Below are 22,996 nucleotides of genomic sequence, written 5' to 3'. Positions count from 1 at the left end.
TATCCATTCATGATCACACCTGCACCCTACATTAGGATTTATCCCGGATTTTCAGCTATATTAAACTGGCTTTTACCTAAAGTACATAAATCACATCTATATCTGACTCTCATGACTTGTGTGCATGAAAGGATACAGGTTTGTAGCACAGTGGGTGAAAGCACTGGGAAGGAAAGGATTATTTTCAGCTAACCAGTGACCAATAACAAACTGTGTTATCCTCCACAGTTTCATGGATGCTCGGTTCAGTTATGGGTTTTATCCAATAGATGGCTCCTCAGTAGCAGGAAGGATTCTCCCCCTGCTCTCCTTCCCTTCATGGAGTTTCAATATGATTTTCTAATATTTACACAGCTATTATCTTGCAAATATAGGCATTTTGTGCACACTGATAAACACACAGAAGATGCACGTGTGTGTGAATTAAAGAACAAAAGAAAAATTAGATGGCATTTTATATTACTGCCTGCCACTTTGTCCTCTGCCAGTACAGGGATGCATCAAAAATGACAGCCTGGAATGCCTCCTAAAGTCAAACTAAAAAAAAATTTAAAAATACAACTATAGAAACATTAACAGCACGCCAAATACAAGCTGTCTTTCTCCCCAAAAATATGAGGACACCTCCCACATCTTACATATCCCTGACTGAGCAATACTTAAGGAACTTACAGGCATCATTACTACTCTGTCAACAAAAGATTTTTCACAAGAAAAAAATAAAATCCTGTGCCTAATTACCAATATAATGACCCAGAAGGGTTCTGTGTAATTGACAGGGTGCAAGTTAATATTATCATGAATAATGTTAACATTTCAGAGATGGTGAAAGTGAATACATTTTTGTTGTTTTACAGAAAAGCATAATTAGAATAATAACCCCCAAAATATTCAGAAAAATCATCTTTATCCCACATAGGCACTTGTGACTTCTCTGAATCAGAAGAGCAGTTCCTAGTCATTTCTGTCCTGAGATGTATCCTGCATCTCAGTCAGCTCTTGTCAAGATCCTTTCAAAACCTGGCAGTAACCCCACTTTGGGATTGTGACCCTCTGGTCCGACCACATGATCAACAGAAGACAGAACTCCCACAATAAATAACAAATTGCATACAAGTCAGACCATGGCTGTTTAAATTCCCATGATTTAACACTGCAATGGGGCACAAGTATAAGCCCCCAATACCTGCTGTTAGCATCTAAAATAATATTCCTAATAATAACCTTTATCCTTGAAATACTAAGCTGCTTTGAAAAATGAGGGAAAAATACCATTTTACTACAAATATACACAAAAATATGTAGCATCATAACATTAGCACAATTCCAGCCATAATAACTGTCAAGAAAAAAATAACTGTTTCATCCCTGCTCAAAGATGAGCACAACCAGTGGTCTCGTTTCAGCATTCCAAAAGGACTTGCCTAATTCCTTGCCTCAAATCAGCTTTTTGCTGGCCAAAACCTGGAAAATTCAAATCAACTGGCACCTTGCTTGCTCCAAAATAAGCTCAGCAACAGCATGCTTGACCATGGGGCTGTGGCACTGCTGCTCTCCTTCACCCCTGAGCAGACACCCCAAGCACACACGCAGACACCCTCTATCCCTGATGTGTACTATGCAGAGAAACAGCACGTGTAAAGGTAGTCCAACAACCTGGTGATCCCTCTCTGGCTCTTTGCATGCTCAAAGACATTGCTCATAAACTGCATGGAGCAGACTTAAACCTTGGCCAGCCCCAGTCGTGCTGAAACACCAAAGCTCCATCTTTCCACTTGTCTGTCTCTCCCAGGGCGCTGCAACCAGGAGAGCTTACCTAGCCCCAAGACCAAGCCTGAAAACTTTCACCAACCTTCCCTCTCTTTAAGGGGCAAATATACAGGCATGCCAAAAAATCAGAGCTCGCAACTGAAATACTGACAATCATTTTCACTGTGGAGCAGTTTAAAAGAGGCAGCAGTGATATTCATTAAGCTGTTAATAATGGATTGTGGCACAAAGCAATTTATCAAGTTTCCACTGTAATTAAAATCACTGAATATTCGGGCACTTGCAATGCACCTAGCTCTCCCTGCTTCTGAAGCTTTACATTTTAATGTGAATTATAGCTCCCTCTCCCCAGAGAGCTACTAAAAAGCCCATTTTAATTGGTATGTTTTTAATTGAGATTACATTATTAAAAAGTGTAAATTTCTATTGAAGAGAGAAAGAAGGTGCTCAGCTCCCCTTTAGTCTCTGTCTCCCTTAGATATAACTTGCTTATCCCGGCGGGAGGGAAAAATGAAGGGTAGATGCTGTGAAGGAAGAGGAGAAAGCCCTGAGCACTCAGAGGCTGTGCAGCCAGGGCAGGGCAGTGCTGACGGCCACAGATGCAGGATTTCTAGGTGGATTTTCGGGAGGGAGAGGAGTCGCCACCACCGTTCAGGCTGCTCTGAACAAAAGGCAGACAGAAAACACCGTGCAGGGAATTCCTGCCTGGTAGCCAGCTGACATGGAGGGCACATTTCTGCAAGCCTCTCCTCGAGGTTACCAGTGACAGACAATCTGTCGCTTTCCATGATAAGTAACTCTAATATTAAATTCTCCTCAAAATCCAGATACAGTCATGAGCGGATGGGGTCTAGCAAAAGCCTCTGGCTCTGCTGGCTCCAGAGGGGGAGGTGGGGGTAGGGAGAGGCAGCCCCTGGGGCAGTCTGGACATGGTGGTGGGAAGAGAATTGCCCCAGCAAACAAAGCTGGTTGCCTTGTGCAGAGAGATGGTCAGACTGGCTCTTCAGCACGTTAAAAAGAAAAGCGACTTCACACACTTGGTATCCAAATGCTGGCCACTTAAACAGTTCTCTTGCTGGCAAGATGGACTGTCAGTGCCTCTTACGAGTAGGAGTATGGATCTGCTAAGGTAGGTAGACACGAGAGAAAAGGGAGACATATCAAAGGAGTGCAAAGTGGTTCACAACAGCTAAGACAGATCAAGAGAAAAACCTCCAGAGATCAAAACACACCAAAAGATGGACAAGATGGTTGAACAAGAATGAAATACCATGGAACAGCTTTTTCATAACTGCTTCAGAAAAGGTCATACTGCATTGCAAAAAGAAGGCAGTGCGTGGGGCTGAGAGAGGTCACTGCAGGCAAACAGAGACACAGAGAGACTAAGAGACAAATTCAAAGATCACCCACTAATACCACAAATGCTGCAACTCCCCTTCTAGTCCTGGAAGTGACTCAGGAAGGAAGAATGGTGAACTAACAGCATATAAAAGAAAAAAAAAAAAAAAAAAAAAAAAAAAAAGAAAAAAAAAAAAAAAAAAAAAAAAAGGATGAAATGTGAAAGACAAACCTGAAATTGTTAAAACTGGCAGAGAAAGGGAAAGCTCTGTTACTGCAATTAGGTCAGTAAATCTGTGATTTTTTCTAAATTAAGCTTTTAGATGCTATGCTCTAGTTACACATGTCAGAGGAAAGCCTGCCTGTATTGGGAAAGTACCCAAACATGCTATTGCTCTGAACAGCAAGATAAAATTAATATATTAAATTCCAATTCAATAGGCCCCTTCCAGATTGAGATCAAGAGTAAGTAAAAAAAAAAAAAAAAACACCAAAAAGTCTGTGTAAGAAAAGATTAGATCTTATGTCCCACCTTGGCATTAAAGACCACTACTCTGCTGTGCAGAAAGTTAATCTCCAAATTACTTAATTTAAAGCAAGATTCCTTTTGCTTGCTGGTTTGAAAATCCCAGACCCAGATCACAGATGAAGCAGGAAAAGGAAAGGCTTTCAGAGACCTCAAGTAGAGTCTTCTGAGAAACTTGTGGGAGCACACTGTAAGGGTAACATAAAGAAGAGATGAAGAACAGTAAGAGAGACAAGTTACAAAAGAAAAGGAATGTGCACAACCTCAGGGTAACAATTTTCCCTTTCATCTGAAGGGGTGAATACTGAGACCATACCATGAAAGAAAACAAATGACAGGAAGCAGGAAAAGATAGGCTGGGCAAGATTTGATTTATGCCAACAGAATGACAAAAGGAAACTGTGCTTCCAAGCCTATAGGAAGACGAGCCTGAAAGACAGATTTAACACTGCTTAGGCTGGCTATTTCACATATATGAAAACATGCAGCAGAAAGGCTAGATTGCTTACTGATTTGGCATGTACCAACAGATATATGACCACATCAGATTCTACTCTGAGTGCTATAAAACAAAAGGCAGCTGGATGTGCTTTGCTCCCTTTCCAGAAAACAGAGACCTTTTTCTGAGCCCTGGACACAACAAAGTCTCTCTTTCCCCAGATATATACAGTGACCTACCAGGTTGCAACAGCAATTTTCTCTGATAAGAGTATCAGGAAAGTTGCTAACTAACCAAGGGGACAAACTTTATGTCTAAGGTCATGAAAGAGCAGCATTGAGCTCTAGGTATAAAAAGTATTTAAGCCAATGCCACATCCTCCTCAAACAGATGGCCTTTCAGAAAGATTTAATCAGACACTGAAATGCATGCTGCGAATACTCATTACTAGCACAGGATCAGGCTGGGACAAGTGGCCAGCACTGACGCTATTGCCTATAGGGAATTACCACAGGCATAAACAGGATTTGAAATGTTTGAACCTCACTCTGGAAAGCAAGCAAAGTGTCCCTTCCTGATCATAAAGGAGGATAAAGCAAAAAGTTCATTATGAGGTGGGCCAGGTCTACATTACAGAGGAGAAGCAAGAGACCCAAGCTCCTATAAGGAGCAACCACCTAATTTCTTTTGCTTTCTTATCCTCAACTTTTTTGCCTGTGCTGGTCACACCACCACAAAACTCACTGACAAAGGCCAGTTCTCTCTAGATCCCACCTTCAAAGCACAATGAGCTTTTGCTCACCCTATTTTACTGGATACATAAAATAGAGGCGTGACCACTCCATGCCCCTCAGTATCAAGAAGAGGAAAACCAAGATATAGCCACAACAACCAGCACCCAGAAGAAGAAGAGGAGAAAAAAATATTTAAAAAAGAGGACTTTTCAACTTTTCATCCCTCCTTCAGTGATGGGGATGGCTTCTTTGAAAAAGGCTGGTTTGCCTTTTAATTCTTTCCTCTTCCAGTTTTTTCAGAGAAATTTCACTGCAAACATTATTTGGAAGAGCCCTTAAGCTATCTTTTGACATGGATTTTCAATAAACAGTATTTTAAAAGATTGATTTTACCATGCAAACACAATTTTAAAAGTCACTAAAAACCTTGACATTACCAACAACTGAGCATGTGAGTTTATTTATTTTCAGTCTAGATGAAAAAGCCTTTTTTCAGTGCTAAGAACCCACCCTTCTCAAATAAAAGATATTTCTCATATGCAGTAGATTGGCAAAGCTGAATGTCCATCTTCACTCCCCACACTGGCTGGTGAAAACAGGAGGAAAATACACACAAAACTTACTGACAGAAGTATTTAAGTCCTTCCTCCTTTTACCTCTGAAGATATCCTGTTGGCTTAATGACTTTCCAGGGATTAATGCTGCTGCAAGGATCATTTGAACCTCCCCTGTTCTGCCCAGAAAGGCCTAAACTTACAATTTTTTGAAGGCCCCTTGAAGGAGCTCCACCACACACCTCTTAGAAAGTGAAGTTAACTTTTCCTGCATAGATCCTCACATTTGCCTGGTACTATCTGCAAGATCATTCTTGGCAATTGTGGATATGCAAAGATTTAACCAGATTAATCACCATGAACATCCTGGTGCTTCAATTCAATTTCTGTCCTTTAGCACAGGTCTACATTCTTGCAAACTGAAGCATGGTCATCACCTGTACTTGGCACTGCTGAGGCCACACCTCGAGTGCTGTACTAAGTCTTGGGCCCCTCACTACAGTAAAGACATTGAGGTGCTGGAGCATGTCCAGAAAAGGGCACTGGAGCTGAGGAAGGGCCTGGAGCACCAGTCTGATGAGGAGCAGCTGAAGGAGCTGGGGTAGTTCAGCCTGGAGAAAAGGAGGCTCAGGGGAAACCTTACCACTCTCTACAACCACCTGAAAGGAGGCTGGAGTTAGGTGGGGATTGGTCTTTTATTCACAAATAACAGGACAAGAGGAAATGGCCTCAAGTTGTGCCAAAGGAGGGTTTTGATTGGATATTAGGAAAAACTCTCTTTGCCAAAAGGGTGGTCAGTTGTTGGAATATGGTGCCAAGGGAAGAGGTTCAATTACTAACTATGGAGGCATGTAAAAGTCATGTAGATGTGGCACCTGGTGGACTTGGCAGTGCTGGGTTAATGGGTTGGACATAATTGAATTTAAAGGCCTTTTATAATCTAAATGATTCTGTGATTCTGTGTGAGCATTGCTCCAAGAAGTCATGGAGATGGTTGATGTGCACGATGGCACTTCGAACCCCAGAGTGCAGCTGAGGTGGGATGTGTGAAATATGAGAGGGACATCGCTCCTGTCACCTCCTGAAGAAGTGGAGATACACTGCAGTGGTTGAAAACGACCAAAAGGGCGTGGAGAGAGGTGGAGGCATCAGAGAAAGAATCACAATTATATTGTTAAGGTTGCTGCAGGGTTTGCTGGAGTGGGGCAGATAATTCATACATGATACCATCTGCCCATTCCTTGTCTTGAGTCCGTGAAGCACTCAGAGCCATAACCAAGACAGTAAAACAGTGCACTGGAGCAAAGGGTGAGCAGCATCAAGAACTGCTTGTGCTTGCTGGCAGCAGGTAACCAAGCAGACATTTGCTAACTTCTTGTGGCTGTAGTGCTCATACAGCCCTGGGCTTGCAGGTGTTCTGAGCTACAGAAGTGGGACAGATGCAGCAGTAATGCAAAACCCTTCCTGCACACCTCAGGGAGCCAGGAAAGCCATCACTTGTTACTTATTCTGTCCTTGATCTCTTTTGAGCAGAGAGACTGCAGAGCTGCATTTCATGATGAAAGAACCTCAGACAGACACTTCAGCCCAGGCCTGAAACCCAAAGATCACATTCAGTAAGTCTGCAGTTCCTCCTTGGAGAGATAACAACAGGGTGATCAAGAAATTTCAACAGGTGCCCAAAAGTAATAGGGATTTCAAGCTCATTTCCATTCAAGGTTTTGTGGCTTTGTTATGTGTAAATACTCACTTCAGAAATCCTGAGAAAGTTATAAAACTCATTACATCTTTAAGAAAAATAAAATAAATAAATTTTTTTAGAAAAAATTATTCAAATGTGGGAAGGAAGGCAATTTAAACCACATGCAAATAAATGCCTTGACTTTTAAAAGAAGGTGAATAACTAAAATTCCTTTTAATATAATACCACTCTTCTTTTTTTCCTCAGAATCACTGCATGCTGACCAAGCACAGATACCAGATTTAATGTTCAAAAGGTTTTTAACATATTCTAGAGCAATTATATCCTTCTGCTAAAAGCAGCAGAAGTAGAGGTTTGAGAACTGTGTTCAACTCCATATTTAGCCCAAATTTCCTCTATATCTTTAAAATACACATTTACCTTTCTGGAAAGTCCACGCTTCCACCTGACAGACAGTGGATAATGGGATGATCAAACTGTGAGAACAGCCCAGAAGAACAGAATCACAGCATCCATCCAACAGACTTAGAAAAGGACCACACTGATCCCTTGTTTTACTGCCTTTATTATTCAATAAAAATAGATTATTTAATATTGTCATATAGTGTGTATCCTTAAATGGACACCACATTCTTCCTAACACAAACAAATTTTGCTTGGTTTTCTACAAAGGCAAAAATACTGCACACTATTAGAAGGTGTCTAATCCTCCCATCTGCTGTTTCCGTAGAAAAATATTTACTTTTAAACATCTGTACTGAGTTTACACAGTTCAAATACACACATAGCTCCTGGAATGTACATAGTATTTAGCAAATTTTTAACTAACTTTTCTTTGTAATTGTAGAGTTTTCCCTTGACAAGGAGAGGATCAGACTTTTTCAGGAGGATTACCTCTGCTCAACTCATTTCAAGCAGCTCTTGAATAAAATAGTTCATTAGTTCATGAAAAGGAAAGACTCCAGGGAACTACTGGGGAAGGAAGAGAAAAGAACAGAGTGTCACAGTAATTAGGTTTTCAGATTGTCGCTTATCCTCCAGAATGCAGGTACACACACACATGTCCCTCTTCCCCTTAGGGGAGATCATTGCATGTTTTTCCCTGGGAATCAGTGTTCCAGAGATTAAAATTCTAACCCAGCCATAATTTCCCAGAAAGATACTAAAAGATACCCCTTCTTTATAGCACATTTCTGTTGCTAGTCCATAGAGCAGTGAGAAGTCCACCCCCCTTTGCAAGTATTTAAATACCTTAGCTTCAGAGATATTCAAAATTCAGTTTTCTGACCTTTTTAGGCCCCCATGCTGATGCTGAAAAACCAAAGGACTTCCACTCACTAGGAATCTCTCATGCCTGCCCAGGTGTATGGGCAGCCTGGGAAAAGCAGAGCCACTGACTGTAGTTACCAGTGATCAGGGAAAAGACTGGCCAGGAATGAGGATGGAAAGCAGGGAAAAACTGGAAGAGGTTGCAATTGTTGACCAGAGGACAACCTCTTTTGATCTATACCTGGCACAGCAGACTACAGAGCATGCCAGAGCCACACCAAAGGATGCCAAATTGTCACCAGGACTGACACCACTGTACAGTTTCTGTGTGGCTTTATGCCATGGGGCTCAAAGGGAAGCATGGCTCACAGAAGCACAGCCTTCACACTCTTCTCCTGTTCTTCCTTCTGTCTGCTCTGCATTTGCATAGAAAGCACTCAAGTAGTCCATAAGTCTCCAGCCAGACTGACTGAACTGCAAACAGATGCCAGTGAATAGTTCTGGTATTCTTCCCTGTGCTTTGTCACCTTCTCATTCTAAGGTGGCTTGAGAACACCTAGAAGCAGCTGATGGTCACAAGAAACATCATCAGATCACTACTGGCCTGGCATGGAATATGTGACCTTGAATTACACATTCACAGCAGACAGTATGACTGGAAAAATCAGGAAATATCAGAAGAATGTTTTGAAGTCTCTATGAATTCTCCAATTCCCCTTGTTAAGGGATGTGTATTACCAATAGTGGATTTTCCCACAGATCTGTTGTGATTTTCCAAAAATGATGCTTTGCAATAGCCTTAAATTGTTACATTACAGTTGTTGTTATTACTGCAGATTACAAATAAAACTATGGACTTTCATCTGGTGACAGGGGGCTTAGTTTCAACCCACAGTTTTAGAAAGGAGTCTCAATTTTGAGAACTATGAAAGACTCCTTCATCTAAACATCATAATTCAAAATAAACCAATAGGTTAAGAACTGAGCTTTAACAGGATATAAAAATAGCTCTAACACAAAACCAATTTGCATATCAGATTGTTAAATGAAAATGTATCAAAAGTATCATTTATTGAAGTAAACAAATAGTCTATCTGCCCTGTCTTTGGAAACATTTTGCCTCAGGGAAAAATTTAAACCTGGGCAGATAATCAGGGTAAGGTATTTGAACATTTAAATCTTCCTCGATTCCTTAAAGTAGATGTTAAGTGGTGCATTAAATTTGTGCTGTTTCTTCTGAGCAGGGTAAATTTGCTCTTCTGTAAATAGCGGGAAAAGCCTTTTACAATAATTTGAATCCATGAATAAATGTAATGTATTAAATTTTCTAAAGTACAAGCATTAAATGTTTTTGTATGTAGGCCAAATGAGTGGAATATCCAGGACTAAAATTATTTGAGTGACCACAGAGAGATAATATATAATTAAAATGACATCTGCACCGCTAACCGATGGGATGAGACAAAGTGACATCACAGATCTCATATAAGCTGCAAGCATATTATTAGATCTAAACCTGGCTGTAAAATTACTATCCACCCAAGGGATTATCTTTAGGCATTCAGAAGCATTGTTTCATTTACTGATAGAACAGGGATGATAACAGGCTGACTTTGCTTGTCACATTGTTTTTTGGCCTTTCTTTATTCTTTGTTCACATTCGCTGTAGATGAAGGGAAGACAAGCTTCAGCTGAATTACTGTCGTTGAGCTTTCATTGTTTTACAGTTTGTTCCAAAGGCTTTTTTTATCCTCCCTACCCCCTCCCCTCAAGAAAAGAACCCCAAAGCATTTTTAATGGTGATAAAATCAATGGGGAGTAAAATATGCACACAATGCAACATCTAGGAATGTGGCAAACTAAGGAATACCCATTGGCCTAATGCACCTCAGGGAGACCATAAGACTTTGCTTATAGCTCTCGTTATCAGCACAAAGGACCAGTGGCTGCTAGTTATATCCTGGCCTTATTAAAATTCAGTGCCAAAACTCCAACTGGTTTCAGTGGGTACATTTCATCATTTGAGACCTAGGACAGAGGACATAATTCTCCTTCACATGCAGGGCTATCTGGGACACCTAATCTCTACAGATTTAATTTCTGCATTAAACTGAAAAAAGCTGCATTTTGTTCTGTTTCACACACCATTTTTATTAGTTATATTAGTTGCCTATATTTGTAACAAGACTCATGTGCCACCAACCTAAAACACTCAAAATTCTAAAAGCATGAAACGAGACAGGCAGTGAAAAGGAGGAAAAAAGAAAGCTCCAAACTTTCCAGTCACTTTTGAATAATAATGATCCTGAACTGCAAACTCGCCTTTAGAAATCTGTCCCTAGGTGCTTAACTCCTAGAACTAGAAATAGTTCCTACATGCCAATTTTGCAAACTAAGCACAGGTCCAGGAGCAGACAGGTCCGCAGGCAGCCACGGGGTTGTGCATACACTGCTAAGGCAAACATGAACCTTGCCCTTTCCTCCACACTGTCCTGGTGTTGGGCAGCCACTGCCATGTGTTCTCTCTTACAGCATCTCCCAATATCCCTTCCAGTGGAACCTTAAGCCTCTGGTCCACCAACCACTGTAACCTGCAAACAGGCTGCATTATGCAGATTTCTGCCTCCTGATCTTGTCACTACAATCTTGATTTTTTTTCTGCGTTCTCCCCTGTTTAAGAGAGTGACCAGCTCTAGCAGAGTGAATGGTTTAGCCCATGATCAATCCCCTCAGTGCTACAGACTCACTGCATTTCATGAATAATGGTTAATACACCAACTACTTTTAATCCACATTAGGTCACTTCATTGTCCCTTTTATCCTTTCATAATTCATAAACAGAATAGACTTTCCATGCAGACCCCTTTGGCATGAATCTTTGATTTAAAACTGTCCGTACCTACAGCCACATCTGTATGCCATTAAAAGTTCACACTGGACCTAAGCAGTAGAAATGAGGTGCCTGCAAGCAGTTTATGAACATCATCACTGCCAGAAAATATCCCTGCAGCACTCAGCCTGGGCCAGGAACCATGTTTATGAATCACGAGTTGTTTGTGGGCTGTCAGTGGAGCTTACAGTCTTTTGGACAAAAAGAAAAACAAAGACTGATGAAGGTGGGCTGGAGGAACAACAAGCAGCATGAAGTGATAAGCTGCAACGAATGCAGAAGTGAGACATCACTGCAGAAAAAGTCAAAGAGCAGCAACGCCTTTGAATATAAATTTTACTTTTAAATGTGTCCTGGAAGTAATGTAGGGTAAACCAAAATCCATTTTATCCTGAAAAGTGGCAGCCATGGGGTGAAGTTGGGAGAATAAGTTGGGAGAATCCAGTCTCACTTGTGCTGTTACTCCATTAGCATTACTCCTCATCTCAGAACTGTAAGAAGCATCTCTTATATTTCAATATTAACAGCTTCCTTTATGTGGATGTTGTGTGTTTTGTGCCAATTCTTATGCAAAAATTCGTCTCAGTTATCTCAAAAAATGGAATTTTCACCAATATTCTTTGTTTCTCACTACACATCCATATTCCTTCATGAAAAGAAATTAAATGAAACTTCATGCAATAAAAGGAAATGAAGTGAAATGAAAAAAAAATAAATGAAAAAATTGAAAAGAAATGAAAGAAAACCTAAAGAAATGAAATTAAATGAAATTTCAAATTTCATTGCCTTTCATGACATGAAAATTCATGTCATGAAAGGAAATAAAATCAAAAATCAAATAATAAATAACAAAATTAAATTCAACATCATGGAATAAAGGGAAATGAATTTAAGAAAAGAAATTAAATGAAATCTTGGGATTTCCTGTCATGAATGAAAATGAAATGAAATGAAATATGAAATGAAATAAGAAATGAAATAAGAAATGAAATGAAATGAAATGAAATATGAAATGAAATATGAAATGAAATATGAAATGAAATATGAAATGAAATATGAAATGAAATATGAAATGAAATATGAAATGGAATGGAATGAAATTAAATGAAACATACCAAAATGGAATTAGATGAAATCTTCAGATTTCATTTCCTTTCACAAAATGACTTTTTATTTCGTGAAAGGAAATGACATGCCAAATCAAAGACTGAAATGAAATTAAATTTAAAAATTGAAAAAAAAAATTATATGAAATATAACAAAATGAAATTAAATGAAATCTTGGGATTTCATTTCATGAAAGAAATGAAATGACAAGTCAAGGGATGAAATTAAATAAAACTTAAGCGAAAGAAAGGAAAAGAAAGAAAAATGAAATGAAATTAAAAGTAATCTTGGGATTTCACTTCCTTTCATGCTTGTTTTCTTGGACAAAGGAAGAACTTTTGTATGACAAAACCAAAGCACAGGCCTACGTTCCAAATGCTTCATATGCCAAAAATAGGGAGACTTTCATAAAAATGTATGTGCCTTCACATACTTCATCGAACAAGAGTGACTGAAAACAAACACAAAAAACCTCCTCAGAGTGACTTATGTCCAAAAAAAAAACGAAGTATCAAAAGATTTGCTAACAATGAGTAGCCATTCATTTGTACACTTTAAGTGGTATTTACTACCTTCCTATTTAGCCATCTCAGCATCAGGTGGCTGCTCTAACCAGACATTCAGGTTCTTCCCGTGCTCCAAAGCAGCAGGAACTGTCCCAGGACCCTGTGAAACCTGCCTCAGCTCCTAGGAGAGACTGGGTTGAAACACTCAGTAGGGTCTTCTTTTCCTCTGATCCTTGAGGAGAAGTAGTGTAGACTTGACATATGACTTTAGAATGAAAAAAAAAAATCCACAGGTTGAATCCTTCCTTCTGGGTCTAGAAACTAGGCTGAAAAGTCATCCCAGATGTAACTTTTCTGCATCCTTACTTGAAGAGAAATACTAAGAGAAGCAATATTGGAATGTGTTAACAATCCTGCCTGATGGTACATAAAGCTAAAAATTAATCAAATCTTCACTAAAACACTTTGAATGGTCAAAGAGATGGAGTTTGTTCTTCAAACAGAGGCTTATGCCACTTACAGTTTTTCCTCAACACATTTGCTTATCCACATATTTATCACAGAAATAGTCTTACCTCAGCTGCATCTTGCTGGTGTCTGTAGACAATTGCATTTTTTATGGTTTGGATAAAAAATCCATTCAGTTCCTTTTGTTTCTTTTTGGGAAAAATGCGTAGCAATGGGATCATTATGAATGGGAAAGCAACTGTAAGAGATTTTAAAGAAGAAAACATTGAATCAGACTGTGAGGGCATATAATAGAAGCTCACTCTTCCTTAATATTATAAAACCTATCAAGTGGGATACGTTCCTTTTATCAAAACTGATTTTTCCTCTCTTCCTCTCCCTTTAGCGACCTGTGGGGGTGGAAGAAAAAGAGGAGGCCCTTTTAGAGACAGCCTGCTGGCCAGGACTCTCTTTCCAGACAGATGCCTTCCAAGCTTGTTTCCACAATGGCTCAGGATTTTTGTTCAGATTTTTGGTGTCACAAAGTCACCACAACAAAGGGAAGTATTATTTCCCCTGCCTGCTCAGACAGTTACACAGGGAAGGTGGGGGATCTTGAACTGGCCTAGCAGCTTATGGTTACCAACACGTGAAGTTGGGTTGTTTTCATTCCTGTTTACAGCTCGCCAGTATTAGGGACCTGTATGAAGGATGGGCCCTTTAGCAGGGCCTCTTGCAACAGGACAAAGACTATGGGGTTAAAATTAAAAGAGGGCTAGTTCAGATTAGATATAAGGAAGAAATTCTTTACAAAGAAGCCTGTAAAACAGCAGCACAGGTTGCCCAGGGAGGTGGTGGATGCCCCATTCCCTGGGAATGTTCAAGGGCAGGATGGACAGGGCTCTGAGCAAACTGACCTAGTTGAAGACATCCCTGCTGTTGCAGGGGATTGGACTAGATGACTTTTTAAGGTCTCTTCCAACACAGATTATTGTATGATTCTATTTATTTTGCTTCTCTAAGCAGGCCACAGACTCAGGAAGTGGGATGTTATCACAAGGATGGTCTTCAGTCCATACTTCTATAGTCACATCCTAGAAATCTGAGTGAAGTCTAACCTCCTAACAAACCCCTCATTAACTTATGAACAATTTAAGACTAACAAATCAAGCGCTGGGGAAACCCTGTCCTGCCAACAGGAAACTACATTGTGGAAATTCTCACCACATTAATGAATGAGCAGAAAGAGATGAACCAAAGAATCCAACTCCAACCATTATAGGAACTTTCTTTAATGAAGGACACGCTCTTAGATGTATAGGGGCACATTTCTGTCCCTTAAGAAATTGGTTACAAATCACATTTTGCAATCAGGTTAAATGTTAACCCCAGGGCAATTTGGATACACAACTCCAGAAGGAAACAGTTGATGTGCTGTGAGTACAGGTGCAATCTGTAATGACAGCAGGATCAGATGGGCACAGGAAACCTTGCCACTATGCCACCTGATACTGCTGTGTGCAGGTCTAGATAAGAAGATGATAAAACCTCAAAAGCCTTGATTATGATGTGACTTCCTCAGCTGTGATTCTTACTGCCCTTGAATTACCCAGATCATCATCACCATGAAGCCTTAGCTTTCATGCCCTAGAACTATGTGGCTTTATACCCACTCTCGTACTGCTTACCTATGAATCTAAAATAAATGTGTTCTCTTCATGACACCTGTGATCTTTATCCTTCAGAGCCATTAACCAGGCCGTGGACAGTGTTCAGAAAGGAATTAGGAGTATTCACACGATATGTTCATACTCTTCCACCTCTTTTCTTTACTGTTAATGGATGGGATTTCAATCTCTTCTAGGCAAACCAAGCGCACAAAAATTTTACACTTAGGTCTCGAAGGGCAATTACTCTATTTTAGTGAGAAGTGTATTAAAACAAGTATTGTAAAAAGCACAGGACCCAGAAACTTTCCTGTCAGATAAACCAGGAGCATTGTGTTCCTGGACTCTCATTCTGGAGTAAGTTTCATTAATGGTGACAAGACCTGTAGAACTTATGGTGGAAATCTCAAGGGTAGAAGTGGCCTGTAGGTTGCATTCTGAATCCTTCTGAAATAAGGTCATCTATAATAATTGCTCTGGCTTCAGCATGATTTGCAATTTGACAATGACTTTTATGAAATTACCACAAGAAAGTAGACAAATGAAGACTATACTCACGGATTAGAATGAGAAGAGGCTTAAACAAAGACATTTCAAAGTATGTTCTGCAGTTCTTAACAAAGGGGTCATCAGGATTCTTCTGAGAATCCACCTCAATACCAAAAGCTACGCTACCAACGACATCCAAGGTAAAGCAGTTGTAACACCTGCATTTAATTGAAGAATGATAGATCATTATCTACAAGTCACATATCTGTTAATATCCTGCTTCTACGAACATCACATAGTATTAATTTTTTGCCACAGAGTTTCCTTTTGCTTTTAGATTTGAGCTTTGCCAAAAAGAGATGTTTCCATCATTCTGACAAATGCTGATGCTTGATAATGATCACTTTCTCCACACCTATAAAATGAATATATTTTCATACAGCTCAGTAATTCCACTAAAACTTTATTAAAACCTATTTAATTTGTTATGACCTAGAAATCAAATGCAACATGTCAGAGGTACATCAGCATTTTCTTTGTATGCATCCTAATAAATGAAATAATTCCTTTCTTATTTTTAACTGCAAAAACCACACCTACTTTCAGTCGAGTCTAAACTCTCAGAGACAAGAGGTTCTTAAATAAAATTAAGGATTAATTTTTGGTTAATAATTAATTAATTAATTAAAATTAAGGATTTCCTCCTTCTTTCTCTTCATACCTCCTCTGTAACATAACTATGTGGACCAAACCAAGAGAAACTGACAGCATGTAAAATCTGTATCTTTGCAGAGGAGCAGCCAGTGCTTTGAGAATACCAAATGATCTGTGGACTGGAGAACACCAAATGACCTAGAAACTTCAGAACTTGCTAAATGGCTCCCTGCATAGCTGACCATCTATCCAGTTTTCTTACCATCTTTATTTTCCTAGTGGGCTTTAGCAGCTCTATTCAGTTTTGAGATAAGTGGACTGAGAATGTAAAATATCCTTGGAATTTGATTCTTCTGATCAGCAGTGAAGTAAGCAATGTCTGTACTTCCATGATCCTTACAAAAGGCTAATATCAATCTCTGGTGTTTTAATCTGAGTGAGCATGTATGAAGAGAAGAACAGGAGTCAGGCCCATTATATCCTGCATATATTACATGAATCAGTATTTCTAAACTATGATTGTGATCTCTGATGACATCAGAGAAGATTTAAAAGATAACAATACTGTAAAACTAAGTAACTTCTTTTGGTCTTCAACTCTTACACAGACACAAAAAACATCATTTGAAATTAAAATGTTAAAAGCGGGGGCATGACTGTAAAACAATAATTTTAGAAGGACTCAATCATCTACCTCTCCAAGGTACTGAAAAAAAGCAACCTTAAAAACTAAATTTTGAATTGTTGGCAAAACACGAAATGGCTAAAGACAACTAAGGTCACAGGAGGTTACGGATAGGGTCTTTAAATCCAAGAAACCACCTCCCAAGGCAATTCTGTAAAACTGCAGTGAAATGAGAATCACATTTATAAATACATCAAACCTGCTGAAATGGTAGTATGGTAAAACAACTGGAAGATCATGTTCCAAGATGGTCAACATCACTCACTTATACTTTCAAAGGGTCTTTTCCAAAATGTCTCTTGAGAGGTGAAACCCTATAATGGATCAATATCTAAAAGACCAGTCAAAGACAAAGGACAAATGGAAAAAAGGGAAAAGACTGGAAGGACTGAAAAGGTCGATTTTCATCCTAGCACTAGGCTAGTGTAATCTATCTCGAGCTTTCATAGCATGTCTTCAGATGTTTAATAAAGAGATCTCTGTGGGCTCACACACACACTTGAATGTGCATGTGTGCACATATACTTCAAAAAGATGAATAAATTGTGGGCAAATATCCATTTCTTCTGATGAAACAACATTATTTGTGCTCCTTCATTTTGGGGAAAATCATTCAGAACTTCAGAGGGCACTGACCAACCCAGCAAATGAAGTGTGAGCAAAATGAAGTAAAAATAGTGCCTGTTAGAAAGAATGCATTTCAACTACTACCCAGGACCTTAGAGGAAATGCATCTACTCAGAGAGGGGACTAGGTAGTGTTGAGAACTGTTCAGTGAAGACCTCTGATGAAAGCAACAGAAAAGATAATAGTATATTAAATACGTAACAAATGAGAGAAAGTACAATATAGCAAATATTAAAATGTCATTTTATAAATCAGTGGTGCATTTTTATCTGGAGAACTGATTCTGTTGTTTCACAAAATGCTAGCATGCCATGAGAGGGGGTAATGAAGAACGTGGTAAGAATGATTAAGTGCTCGAAAAAAACTCATATTAAAAAACAAAAGGCAAAAGAGTGATGGACTAGATATATTTGATACTAGATCAGTTCTTATGTTTGTACATTATTGGCAGCCTGTAGAGAACATACTGGACAAGGACTGATGCAGCTTTCCTTTGTGCTTCCACCTGTTAAAACTTCATTAAATAACTGCCAGAAATACATTAGATGCTTTACCAAAATTACTTTTCAAGTATGCAATGGCTGTCCCCAGGAAGAAAAGGCTTTTATCAGACACACCCTCTATTAAACTATGATCTCTACATTTTTAATTGAGTGAGGAAAAAAACCACCTTTTATACAGTAAGTGTGAATTTAGAATAACTGCCGCTACTGATTTTTTTCCTTCTTTCTTTATAATCTGCTACTAATATTTGGCATGTTGAACATACCTCTGGATATCAAAAGCTTTGCCAGAATCTGCATAGACTTTCAAGTTACACAGCAGGATGTCACAGGCCTGGTTTATCAGTGGTGTCATCTAGAAAGGAACATATTGAATCATGAAAAAACATTAAAATGTCAAGAAAAAAACCCCACAAAATAAAAATAATTATTTTAAATTATTTTTTGTCTAACAAATGGGATAGAGCTCTCAGGTACCTCTGCAGATTATGTTGGGCACTTATGCACAGGTAAGATGAAATGTTGCCACTTTCTGCTCAAAATAAACCTACACATTACAGAGATGCCTTTCTCCAGCTCTGGGCCTAAATACAAGAGGCTGTGTCACCTACCTGAACAATGGTTCTTCCCCCACTCTGTCTACATACTCAGAGAGCTATCAGGCAAAAATATCCCCCTCTCTGTTTAATCACTCCCTGTTCCAAACAATGATTTATCATGATATCTATTTAGACTACATCACATTTATGTTACATATGCTCCAGAGCAGAAGGAATAATGTTTTCCAAAGTCCTCTAAAGGCATTGGCATCACTTCTATCCTGCTGTCTCTCAGTTTGAGGGGCTTAACAGGTACACTAGAAAACCATCCTGGATACCACTGCAAGCTGCTGAGGACAAACTACTATTGGTACACGAGGAAAGGCTTTTCTAGAGGTGATTCCATTAAATGGACATTTGTGTAAATTTATTCATCCAAGGATGCTTTCCAGTCACTGACACATGCTGCTCAGGTAGACTTAACCACAGCTTGGCTGTAGCCAGCAGAGCAATAGTCTCTTCTTTAGGGCTTCATGGAAACCACAGCACAGGCAAGCATCAAGGCCTCATTAAAGTCTCATTTCTGTCTCTTTACCTTGCAACATATGAGGAATCAGACACCTCCCTGATTACACCAAATGAGGGGACAGAGGAAGGGAGTAGCAGCCATCCAGCCACGAACCAAAAAGGATCATATCCCATACCATTCAAAGGAATCATTTCCTATATAGACTACCAAGAGAAGCCTACAACTTCCATACCAGAGTCTTGCCTCAACAACTATGCCAAGTATCAGCAGTGTACACACAGAAACTTGCCTTTCCTTCCTGAACTATCTCCTTTAGCATACGGATGTCAACAAACCTGAGAACAGACTTATCCTACTCCTCTGACATTCTTGTTACCAAAAAAGACTTACTGCAGCCTCGCAGCACACTCTGAGAGCTATGCAGCCTGCCCAGCCAAGTCCATTTTGCTTGGCACTTCTACCTCTGTGAAACTGGCATAACACTTTGTGCACAGGCACACTGCCATCCTAACACATGGGCAAGACTACGCGCAGTCAAAAGGCCAACGCGGGAGCATCCAATATGTTTTCCAAAGGCACGAGTCTGACTCAAGAATGTGTCTAGCTGCTCCCGAGGTCTCGTGCCTACATGAGAGAAATTGCATTGCAAAGCTGCATGGATTTGGGCTTTGCCACAGTCTCGCAAGACAGCTCTGGTGCCAGATTAGTGCTTGGTAAAACTAGCTGTTACACTTTTGGGAGGTGCGCACTGCAGTTTCTGGCAGCCTTCTTCCCCTTTTGGATTTCCAGAGAAGGTCCCCTGCAAGCTTTTTCTCAAATGGTTCAACCAAATTAAAACATTTCTGTTCAACAGATTGAACCAAAGTGAAATACTTCATAATCTCTGGGTCCAGGTCCCCCAAAGATCTGAACCAGCCAAGGAGAACAAAATGAAAATCCGTTTTTTAACAGGTATGATGTTTCTGAAACAGATGGTGATCATTTCAGATTTTCCTTTTATTGCCTTATTTTCTCTTTTATTCTTCATCACATCACCAGATCTGTAACCAGCCAGCTGGTTGCTATCACTTTTCAACAGCTGGCAGAGACATCAGGGGCACGTACGCCTGGCCAGGGCATCCCACAGCACCTCTGCACTTTGCACATTCCACCAGCCTTTAGAAATACTGTTGCAATTCATTCCTAGCCATAAGGTATTTTTATTAGTAAATCTAACCAGGAAAACAGGGAGAGGGGCACATGGATTTGATTTACTGTTAGCATGATAATAACAGAGTCATGCTATGAAGACAATTATTTGTATATGAAAGCTACAGGGTATATCTACTCAGGAATCCTAGGTTAGGTTTGGGTTTTTATTCCCCTGGGGGACATAAATTAGTCCAAGATTGCAGACTACAAAGACCACAGACTGAAACATTCTCAAGTCTCATAACACCTCAAAATCTTTGTCCGATAGTCAAGAAAAATAAAGTAGTGACAAGGGAGGTGAACTATACCAAGTATAGAAACTGGCACAGAAACAGACGGGTTGATCTACACTGTCTTGGGTATCAGTGACTTCCCATACATTCTGATTTGCCAGACAGAACATAAAACCTGCATAACCTGCCTGAGATTCAGTTCTTAGTGGGTAAATAAACCCCAGCTGCTTTGTGTTCAGATTGGCTGAGAGTAACAGGATGAAGAAAAATCTAAACAATATGGTCCCTGTAAATATTTGATCTGACAGTTATCTAACAGCAAGAGTAGCCCAGAGTCCAAATTTCTTTTTTTTTTTTTTTTTTTTTTTTTTTTTTTTTTTTTTTTTTTTTTTTAATCCAGAGAAGAGCATTTGGGGTTAGGGTTTTCATGATGCCAGGGGCTTTGCTGTATAAATCCTGCCAATATGCTATTTGGCACATAACAACAATTAGCTTCTGATTTTGCATATGCACAGTGCATGTGGATCTTTGCACTACTCAAAGGATTCAGAGTTACATTCCTCTAGTCATATGTGGCCCCAGTATTCATCAGTATTATTATTCTCCTTATTATTAGCATTCAAACTAAAAACTAGAAGGCTGGATCATATTCACTGTAGGCAGACACACTGGAGATTTTAATGTCCATGGACAGCAAGCAGAAGTTGTCTTAGGCCTCTTGTCCCACCAATATTATGAAATATAAAGAAGAAGAAGGAGAAACAATACATCCCCGACACAAGAATTGCTTCTCTTCCAGATTTCAAGTCCCTGAATAAAACCAGTAAAAGAGCAGAGTGTCAGAAAGATGTTTTGTGAGAGGATTTGTTTCCATCACCTGAGAGTGGAGCCCTGCTGTTCCTGGGCACAACTTATCAAAATGAGCTAGTCCACAAGATACTGGCCCGTGGCTCAAGTTTATGCACGTTTCACGTATCAGTTTTTACATTAGTGATTTGCTTTGCCTTAGGTGAGCACACTTGCTTTGTCCAGCAACAACAGCAGTTTCCAGAGACACTCCCAAAATGCCTTTGACCAGTGTGCACAGACTAACAGAAAATCAAGGAAACCTTAATGGTTGGACTGTCAGATCTCATATCCTAGTGAGTGTCTCATGCTTGAGAGTGACATTAGAGGATTTTTCTGCACTGTTCTATCATGTTATTACAAGTTCTGCTTTATGTCTCCCTTTGTTTGAAAGAAATGCCTCAACACAAACTGCACTTCACAGTTTAGGACAATGCTACATTAAGCTGTGCTCTCTTCTTTAAATTTTGTGTTCTGTTTTGTTTAAATGATTTGTTAATGGAGGAAAGGATCCCTGGCATACTGATGGGAGATGACAAGACTACTGCAGCACCATCAGAATAAATAAAAATCAATAGGTTTTCTGCTGGTGTTGGCTGTAAAAGAGAGTAAAGCTATTTATCAAGTCTGACAAGGGGTCCAGAACTGCAGGATCATCATAGGCACCACAGCAAAAAGAAGAGAAACAAAATAAGAAATACTAAATAGGGAATCAAAGTTGGTACAGCAAGATCACTAACATGTCAGCTTGTTTCAATATATAACAGCTGAAGAGAGCATGACAGGAACATTGGGAAGTGTTCCTGTTACTTAGAGCCTCCAGGTATTATAATTCACCAATTCCTCATGAGTTACATTTTGGATCAGCTTTCAGTGATTGGTATTGTTCCCACTTAACAGATAAAAGTTGTTTCATGTGCAGAGAATTTAAGTAGCTTCTGTCAGATCACCCACAGGCAGTCAGTAGCAGAGCTGGAAGTGACATTTCTTGGGTTTCCTGCCTCCTGTCTCTCATTTCTCATTCTTAGTGCTCCCACAGCTATGGCACTATGAGGTTCATTCAGGGGTCTTACTGGAAAGAGCTTATTATTAGATCTGCTACCAACTCCAGTGGCATCTCACATGTGATGCTCCCCAATCCTACTACAGGATCAAGATTACAGGTCTATTGCTTTATGCTGTGTTCATCACCACTGTAGTATTTGTGTTCAGTGTTATCCAGAACTTAACCTTCCTTCAGCTGGACTGGACTCTTTCAGTAATCTTTACACGCTTGTTAGAAAAAGAAAATTAAAAAGGGAGAACACCCAAGACATAGAAATCCATAAAGGCAACAGTGAAATAGTGCATAGCTTTTGAGATAAACTGAGAAAAGAGAAAGCTGGAGAAGATGTCAGAAACTCTTGAAAAATGTTGCAAAAACAAGTCTCCACAGACACACAGAAATCACTGTATTGGCTATCCAACAACTCTATAACTTCTAGTTTCAGTTCATTTCCTGTAACTTCGAAAAACTCAGAATTTCTGGAATCATCTTTTTATCATTTGCTGGCTGGCTGTTGGAGATATTTGCCATACTACGGAGAAATTCCTCAAGCTCAGTGAACTTCTCAGTGACATTACAATGCTTCTTTGAAGTGACAAGGGCAAAGCTCACCTCTGCCCACAGCCCCAGGTGCCTCTGTGGAGGTTAAATCTTAGCAACACACATTGGCTCTGTCTTGAGTCTTGTCCTCCAGCAGCCAGGCCAA

The 22,996-nt window shown here is 39.6% G+C and overlaps 1 protein-coding gene across 3 annotated transcripts in view; it reads right to left on the bottom strand.

Annotated features, from left to right (window-relative positions):
- Window positions 1-22,996, bottom strand: part of TBXAS1 (thromboxane A synthase 1) — a 238,149-nt gene that overhangs the window by 74,428 nt on the left and 140,725 nt on the right. For all 3 annotated transcript variants that reach the window (XM_063395672.1, XM_063395673.1, XM_063395674.1), the window contains 3 exons: window positions 18,174-18,262; window positions 15,508-15,656; window positions 13,411-13,541 (listed from right to left, as the gene is read on the bottom strand). In XM_063395672.1, the coding sequence (XP_063251742.1) occupies window positions 13,411-13,541; window positions 15,508-15,656; window positions 18,174-18,262 (369 nt within the window). The remainder of the gene's footprint in view (window positions 1-13,410; window positions 13,542-15,507; window positions 15,657-18,173; window positions 18,263-22,996) is intronic.

The sequence above is a fragment of the Prinia subflava genome, chromosome 4 (genome assembly GCF_021018805.1).
Source record: "Prinia subflava isolate CZ2003 ecotype Zambia chromosome 4, Cam_Psub_1.2, whole genome shotgun sequence".
NCBI classification, from domain to species: Eukaryota; Metazoa; Chordata; class Aves; order Passeriformes; family Cisticolidae; genus Prinia; species Prinia subflava.
Note: the sequence above shows the minus strand (reverse complement) of the source record. Positions and strands in the feature narration are given on the sequence as shown.